This window comes from Microtus oregoni, unplaced genomic scaffold (genome assembly GCF_018167655.1).
Source record: "Microtus oregoni isolate MIOR12 unplaced genomic scaffold, Mior012 000023F_ref0000262, whole genome shotgun sequence".
NCBI classification, from domain to species: domain Eukaryota; kingdom Metazoa; phylum Chordata; class Mammalia; order Rodentia; family Cricetidae; genus Microtus; species Microtus oregoni.
In genome coordinates this window covers 2,556,239-2,565,118 of record NW_024543082.1, presented here as the reverse complement: position 1 = coordinate 2,565,118, position 8,880 = coordinate 2,556,239, and the positions used below count along the sequence as shown (strand labels likewise).

The window sequence follows — 8,880 nt, the reverse complement described above, 5'->3', positions numbered from 1 at the left end:
CTGTATACTTGGAAACAGGCTCACAGCACCACACCCAGCCCTCTCGGTACTCTTGGTGTGTCATGTTAATTCCTCCTGGATTTAATCTTAGAGAATGGAGAAAGGATGTGAAAAAATGTTCACTGGTCACCGGAACAACCAGAGTGTGGGTTGTTTTCACAGAGTTTCCACGCACAGCTATTTGTACAGACTTTATTTAACAAATACATCTCTAGTGTTCATAAGGTGCCTGGTTCTACTCTAAAAAATATTGCTAATGCTAGCCCAGCCAACACGGCTCACTCATAACTTAAGAGTAGAGCTATTTAAGTATATGGTGTTTTGATTTACTGTATATGGTGTTTTGATTCATGTATGCCCGTGTATCATATGCATGCCCAGTGCCTGAGGAAGCCAAAAGAGGGTGTCAAGATCCCCTGGAACTGGAGTTACAAACAGCTGTGAGCTAACATGTAGGTGTTGGGAATTGAACAGGGGTCCTCTCTTAACTGCTGAGCCATCTCTCCAGCCCCGGAGCTCTATTTTAAATGTTTATTTATATTCAAATGTTATTTATTTAATTTATTTATTTACAGGCAGGGCCTCAAGTATCCCAAGTTTGTCTCAAATTTGTTTTTTTGTTTTTTGTTTTTTGTTTTTTTTTTTTTTGGCTTTTCAAGACAGGGTTTCTCTGTAGCTTTGGAGCCTGTCCTGGAACTCCCATTGTAGACCAGGCTGGCCTCGAACTCACAGAGATCCGTCTGCCTCTGCCTCCCGAGTGCTGGGATTAAAGGTGTACGCCACCACCGCCCGGCTTCAAATTTGTTATATTGCTGGGGATAATCCTGAACTTTTTTGGTTTTTCAAGACAAGGTTTCTTGTAGCTTTGGAGCCAGAACTGGCTCTGTAGATCAAGCTGATTTCAAACTCACAGAGATCCGCCTGCCTCTGCGAGTGCTGGGATTAAAAATGGCTGAGCCATCTCTCCAGCCAGAACTTTTGTTTTGTTTTGATTTGATTTTCGAGAGGGGTTTCTCTGTAGCTTTGGAGCCTGTCCTGGAAATAGCTCTTGTAGCCCAGGCTGGCCTCAAACTCGCATTGATCCGCCTACCTCTGCCTCGTGAGTGCTGGGATTAAAGGCGTGTGCCCCCACCGCCCGGCTCCAGTCTGAACTTTTTGATCCTCTTGGCTCTACCTCCCACATGTTGATATTACAGGGTGCCTGGTTTATGATTTTTGTTTTGGCATGATTCTTACTTTATTAGATCAGAACAAATGAAGTAACAGCAAAAGATCCATTCTGCAATCTGACTTCACTGGTCCTCGACAAGAAGGAAAGTTCAGTCAGAGAAGCATCTCCGGTCTCATCCTCAGAACAACACCTGGGCCCTAAAGTGCATCTGCTTAGTGGCATTGTTCTTCATCCCCATCTTCAGCATCCACTTCGACTGCTCCCGCACGAAAGCTGCTCCTGTGCTGCCCGTCCACCACGGGGCTCGGGATTGCTGGAGCGCCCTGCCCACAGCCTTCTGGTTTCTAGCAGCGGTCACAGCCCTTGACAAGCCAAGTCGTTGTCTGTAGTATCTCATCAAGGAGCAATGACCCACTCTGGCACCAGAGGGAAGTATCAGCTCCATGGTTTCATCATCCCATTCCAAGGTCTTTTCTGAGGACAGCTCCTCAGTCTCATCAGGGTCCTGCCCCTCCTTGCAGTCTGGGTAGCTACTCCTAAAGTCATAGAAGTCTGCGAACTCCAAAGCCGCGTCACCATCTGCAAAGAGTTTGCAGTGGCTCTTGTCATTCATGTGTGCCTGCACAGCCTCTGTGGAGTAGAAGGATTTCCCTCTCTCGTTGCACCACAAGCAAATCTTGCCAACACCGACTTTCTCTCCCAAATATTTAACAAGTCCTTTCAGATCTGAAAGATATTCTATATCAGGAATAAAGAAGTTGTGGATTTTAGTCATATGAGCCACATTCTTCATGAGGGAGCTTGAGTGATGGGAACAAAATAAGCAGTCTGTTACTGGGATGGCACCTGGGGGCGCGCTCTCCCCAGCTTCTGCATCCTCATCATCCAGTCCAGGGTTCTCACATTCCAATCCATCATCTGAATCAATATCTTCCCAATCTTCCTCCTCTTCCTCCTGCTCACTCTCCTCCCACTGCCGCTTCGCTAACTTCCTCGCCTGCTGCTCGAACCACTGCAGCCGGGGCGGCTTCTCGGCGTGCTCCGAATCCCGAGCGCCCAGCCGCCGGCCGGTCGTCCTCGGGGACCCTTCCATGGGCACGGAGGGCACTTTCTTAGGGGACGTGGACGGCTGGGCTTTGATGACCTGCTGGATGGCCGCGTTCATGACATCCTTGCCCACGCTGTCGGCGCCCAGTCCCTTCTCCAGGTTCTTCTCGTTGAGCATTTCCACTTGCCGGCTGGCCGCCCGCACCGCCTTCTTCTCCAGCTCCACGTGCCGCCGCGACTTGAGGTGGTTCTCGTAGGCGTTGAACGTGGCGAACTTCTTGCTGCACACGGTGCAGTAGGTGGCTGTACCCTTGCTCTCCTCCTCCGCTACCGCTCGCTGCGCCCGCAACCGCTCCTGGAAGCCTTCGGAGGTCACCGGGGCCATGTTGGCCACCTTGCGCCGCAGGTTGTGGAGGTGCCAGTCCGTCTTGTAGTGCGCTCGCTGCATCTCCGAGTCAGGGAACGCCACCCGGCAGGTGATGCAGCTGTACGTCGCCATGGCGGGGCCGGGAGGGAGAGGTGGTGACCTAGCCGAGAACTCACCGAGCGGCGTTTCAGTCTCACCAGATCCGAAGACACCACCTCGCCTGCAGCCACACAAAGACGCACTTCGCCGGAGCTTCTGGAATCTGACTGGGGAACAGCCGGCCTGTTGTTTAAGTACTCTCTGCTGGCAGAAAGTCCCGCCTCTTTTATTAGCCACGCCCCGGAAAATGGGGGCTCTTCGTTTCTAGTGCTCGGTCCGCGCTGTCAATCAGAGGCGTTCCCCGGAGGGAGGGGGAGGAGGGCGTGGGCTCTGCTTTGGGTTACAGGAGGTCCCAGTGGGTCTTGCTTGGAGTGTTTCCTCTTGACTGTTTCCTCGAAGGCTGGAACCGGAGCTCAAACGTGGCAACAGCGTGGGACTTCTGGGGCCTCCTGGCCCTGGAGTCCAGACCCAAACCTCCGCCTCTGCAGCAAAGGGCGAGGACGAAACTCTTGAATAAAGTTTTCCCTACTGGGTGCCAAAAGCACAGCCAGGCCACTGTCACACAGAAATATAGCCTGAGCCACGTGTGAAAATTTAAAGCCAAGTAGCCATACAAAAGTAAAAGTAATTTAAAATGCTTTTAATGATCAAAGTACTATTTCAGCGTCTAAAAGCTAAATATATATATATTGTGAGAAGTTTTCAGGCTCGGGAGTTGGAGATCGCTGGGTATAACAGCAACCATTCATGCCAGTTTGGGAATTGCCCCATTTTATGTGCTCAATTTGTCTATATAACCTCATATATATATAGTGGAGCACGAATAATAAAAACCCAGAGACAAATATTTGGGTTCAAGATGGAGATCAGAAAAGCAAAGCAATCAAGTCACTAGAGAGTTCTGACCTCTACCAAGGTTCACAAAAAGGGGCGATCCTGTCCTCAATGTGACTATAGACTGCAAAGAGTTCCTCTTCTCCTACCTTACATTCCTCCCCCACCACAGCCAGCCATATCACTCCTGCCTCCACCTCCCTAGTGATGGAATTAAAGGCGGGTGACTCCCTAGTGATGGAGTCACACTTTGTGTGAATTCTATTTCTCTCTCTTTTTTTTTTTTTGTTTTTTTGGAGTTTTTTAAGTTTTTAAAAATTTTTAAAAATTTTTATTGCTTTATAAATAATACCAATCAAAATATCCACTCCCTCCTCTCCTCCCATTTCCCTCCTTCTTCCCCCCACTCACCCCCCCCCAGTCGTAAGAGAGGACAGGGTACCTAGCCCTGTGGGAAGTCCAAGGCCCTCCCCCTCCATCCAGGCTTAGGAAGGTGTGCATCCAAATAGACTAGGATCCCCAAAAAGCCAGTACATGCAGTAGAGACAAATCCCAGTGCCATTATCATTGGCTTATCAGTCTGCCCCCATTGTCAGCCACATTCAGTGGATCCAGTTTATCCCATGCTCGTTCAGTCCCAGTCCAGCTGGCTTTGGTGAGCTCCCATTAGATCAGGCACACTGTCTCAGTGGGTGGACCAACCCCTTGCGGTCCTGACTTCCTTGCTCATATTCTCCCTCTTTCTGCTCTTCAACAGGATGGACCTTGGGAGTTCAGTCCAGTGTTCTGATGTGGGTCTCTGTCTCTATCTCCATCTGTCACCACACAAAGGTTCTATGGTGATATTCAAGATAGTCATTATTCTGATTATGGGACAAGGCCAGTTCAAGGGTGCCTGGTTTTACCAGGTGGTGAGATCCAATCAAGAATTCTGTGCTTGTAGCCAGGCGGTGGTGGCACACGCCTTTAATCCCAGCACTCAAGAGGCAGAGGCAGGCGGATCTCTGTGAGTTCGAGACCAGCCTGGTCTACAAAGCTAGTTCCAGGACAGGCTCCAAACCTACAGAGAAACCCTGTCTCGAAAAAACAAAAAACAAACAAACAAAAAAAGAATTCTGTGCTTGTTAGGCAAACACTATTCTCAACTTTCTTTTCTTTTCTTTCTCTTTTTTCTTTCCTTTTTTGAAAAGGGTTCTCACTATATAGCCCTGACTAGCTTTGAATTTGTGCCTATCCTGATACTGTATGCTATTATGCTCTATTTGAATTGTGTGAATGCTGAGGAAGGAGCAACATCTGCTAAAAGATATTTGTTTATAAATGCTGCTGAACTAATCCAAGACAGATATTTTGAAAATACCTTGACTTCAGAATTTGGATCTAAGGATATGATACTTTGGAAAAGAGTTTCTTCTTTTGTTTTCACAGAGGATGAGACCCTGTGGATTGCTTCTATCCCATTATGGTATGATGGGTCACGCCCTCCTGAAGGGTTGCTGTGAACACCTTCAAAAAAAATCACTTCACTCAACTGACGACTGAGATGAACCTGGCACACAGGTTATACCATAAAAGACCTGATTAACAGTGCCCCCATTCAGCAGGAAGCAGTTTGGAGAGAAAAAAAACTGAGCCCATATTCTCAGATGTTGTTTATAAATGTTCTTTTACATTTAAAGGGGGATATGATATAGATATGGATAATTTACATTTGGTATAAGTTTTGCTTTGTTGATATAAATATAAGGACAACTTTGTTATATGTATATGTATATATATTTCTGATATTGATTAGGGTATTGTGATTGTGTAGTTCATTTAAAAATATAATGTACCAGCACTTGGGAGGCAGAGGCAGGCGGATCTCTGTGAGTTCGAGACCAGCCTGGTCTACAAGAGCTAGTTCCAGAACAGGCTCCAAAACCACAGAGAAACCCTGTCTTGAAAAAAAAATAAAAAATAAAAAAAAATAAAAATATAATGTATATAGGTTGTTAATGGATAATCATTAATAATAGTCAAGCTTGTAGTCATGTTAGATCTTCTAGATGTACATAGATATATTTTAGATAGACATTCTTCATATCTTTCAAAGGCTACAGAATAGGACATTTAATGTTTTAATAACTTAGGGTTTCTTTTTTAATGATTTATTTTATTTATTTATTTATTTTGTTTACACTGTTCTGTCTGCATGAGTGCCTACAGGCCAGAAGAGGGCATCAGATTTCTTTTTTTGTTTGTTTGTTTGTTTTTTCGAGACAGGGTTTCTCTGTGGCTTTGGAGCCTGTCCTGGAACTAGCTCTTGTAGACCAGGCTGATCTTGAACTCACAGAGATCCTCCTGCCTCTGCCTCCCGAGTGCTGGGATTAAAGGCGTGCGCCACCACCGCCCGACTGGCACCAGATTTCTTTACAGATGGTTGTGAGCCACCATGTGGTTGCCGGGAATTGAACTCAGGTCCTCTGGAAGAACAATCAGTGTTCTTATCCTCTGAGCCATCTCTCCAGCCCATAACTTAGGGTTTTTTTGTGTGTTTTTTTTTTTTGTTTTTTCGAGACAGGGTTCCTCTGTGGTTTTGGAGCCTGTCCTGGAACTAGCTCTGTAGACCAGGCTGGTCTCGAACTCACAGAGATCCGCCTGCCTCTGCCTCCTGAGTGCTGGGATTAAAGGCATACGCCACCATCGCCCGGCTAGGGTTTTTCATAACAATGAGACAAGTCTGCTCCTGGCAGCACCAGCTGCTTCAAGAGGAAGATGGGCATCAAAGAGGCACCTTAAGGAGTTTGATAGCCATTTGGGCAAGAAACTGCTCTTGCATGGACTATTGCATAAACTGGACACAGAGAACCCACAGAGAGAGAACTGCTGAACTTGCCTAAAGGTGAGATGATCTGTCAGGGTTCCTGATTCATGAAAGAGTCTGCGAGACATTCTGTAGGACACAGCAGATAGTTACTAAACTGACTTTGAAATTTCCTGCTTCGTGGAGGTGTCTGCTGGATACTATGGGCCTGTAGGCCGAAGATGGATGCCCCAAACCGTACAGAGGAACTTTGGGTGACTGTCCAGGCAGTGAGATGTCTCTGTCATTTCTAGAGTTTAGAAGTTGCTTATTTCTTGTTTGCTTAGGTAATATTATATCCTTCTGGAGTCTTTGATGGAGTTAAAGAATATATAGATAGTTATAGTTTTCCTTAGTGATGATAAAAGATAAAGTAGATGTAAATATTGTAACTGTAATTCTTACTTGATAACTGTTTTGTTATATGTAATTTTACTATGTTAAAGTTAAAGCCTTCCTTTTTTTGTTTAAATAGAAAAAGGGGAAATGATGGAGGAAGGTCATTGGTTAATTAATGAAGAAACTGCTTGGCCTGATAGGTTAGAACATAGGTGGGTGGAGTAGACAGAACAGAATGCTGGGAAGAAAGGAAGTGAGTGCAGACACCATGCCGCTCCTCTCCAGGGCAGACTCGATGCAGCCATCCGCCAGGTCAGACAAGCTGAATCTTTCCTGGTAAGCCACACAGATTATTAGGGATGGGTTATGCAAAATATGAGAATTAGCCAGTTAGAGGCTAGAGCTAGTGGGCCAATCAGTGCTTAAATGAATACAGTGTGTGTGTTGTTATTTGGGGGCATAAGCTAGCCAGGCAACCAGGAGCCGGGCGGCAGGAACACAGCCCGCAGCTCTCACAACAAGGCGGGGTTTATATATACACCCAAACAAGGACACAGGTTTTAGCAACCTTAGTGGGAGCAAGGAGAACGCCCAGGTTGCAGGTGTAAGGGGAGCTATAGCAGACATTGTCTGCACACACTATCAGCATTCACACGTGGAACAGCGGAAGGCTTTGCCATCTCTCTCTCTGAGCCTCACCCACCAGTAGCCATGTCGGGGAGCAATTTGCCTTTTTACCGTAGGTCTGAAACTAGGGTCCTTGACTGTGTCCATGTCAAACAATACACATTTTCATTCAGGACTTCGCTCTCAGGGATTCATCTGCTCCCCACAGTGGAAATTCTTGCCTAGTAGTTAAAAATGTGACAGTTTTATTGTTTGCAAATCCTTCAGGCCTATTTTTCATAGTAATTATTTTTACATTTAAACTCTTTAAAAAATCAAGTTGTATTTATTATTTATGTATAATGTGTGCTATCTCTGTGTATTTGTGATATTGGTATGTGTGTGATATCTGTGTGTGATAACTGTATATGTGATCTCTCTGTTTGCACACATGTGCACGAGTGTGTGTGTGTGTACACATGTGCACACACGTGCGCACATGACACATTCATGCAAACACCAGAGAACAACTTTCAGGCGTTGATTGTTTCTCTCATTCAGTAGTGAACTGGGGTTGTCAGGTCTGTAAAGCCCCCACTTTACCCAGTGAACCATCTTGCCAAAACCTTTTTTCTAAAGATAGGGTGATACACTATAGCCTGTGCTATCTTGGAACTCATTATGTACCCAAATCCTTGCCCTGATTGCGCCTCAGTTTCTCCACTGAACAATAAAGACAGAAAGAGTGCAGGTGCTGTATCTTATCAGTATCTGTGGTCCTGACTCGCAGTACAGTGCCAGGCTCAAAGCAGCAAGACCTGGACACGAAGGATGGGGGTCCCTGCTCTGGGTTTGGGGAGCTTTCTTTAGTTTGCAAATTTCTAATCCTCAATTGGACCCGAGGAGGCTGGCATGGCCGGGTGTGGAGTCCCTTATTTCCAGGCAACAAGAAAGAACATTTTACTGGAGTCTTTACAAAGAACCACAGTGCACCCATCTCTGCTCTCTCTCTCTCTCTGCTGTGCCCACTAGACCCTCCCTCCACTTCCCAATACAAGGCTAATGAATATTTGAGAATAGAAGTAAAAAAGGATTAATGGGTTATATTTTTATAAATAACATCCTAGCCTGGAAATAATATCAGCTTTGACTCCGTTTCCCTCTGCCCCTTTGGTGGGGGCTGCAGAGGTGGTTTGGAGGATAAGAATGCAGAATGTATACTGCATTTCCACAGACCCGAGTTCCATCCCCAGCCAGCACATCATGTGGTTATAACCACCTGTAACTCTAGTTCCACGGAGACAGGGAGATCCATCAGCTTTGACATCCGGAGGCACCCACCACACACATGCACACCTACAAATACAATTAAAAATAAAAACTTTTTTGGTATTACTACTCTGTCTACATGTATGCGTGCAGGCCAGAAGAGGGCATCAGGTCCCATTACAGATGTTTGTGAGCCACCACGTGTTTGCTGGGAATTAAACTCAGAACCTCTGGAAGAGTAGCCCGTGCTCTTAACCACTGAGCCATCTCTCCAGCCCTCCAAAATAAAATAAATCTTTTTTT

General features: G+C 45.9%; 1 protein-coding gene across 1 annotated transcript; it reads right to left on the bottom strand.

The window, feature by feature from the left end:
- Positions 1-1,240: 1,240 nt before the first annotated feature.
- Positions 1,241-2,717, bottom strand: LOC121462015 (zinc finger protein 622-like). Its single transcript, XM_041673423.1, has one exon. The coding sequence runs from the start codon at positions 2,715-2,717 to the stop codon at positions 1,350-1,352; it is 1,368 nt and encodes a 455-aa protein (XP_041529357.1). The 3' UTR covers positions 1,241-1,349.
- Between the last annotated feature and the right edge of the window lie 6,163 nt (positions 2,718-8,880).

Coding starts and splice junctions, on each gene's coding strand:
- LOC121462015 (XM_041673423.1), bottom strand. CDS start 2,717: ATGGCGACGTACAGCTGCATCACCTGCCGGGTGGCGTTCCCTGACTCG.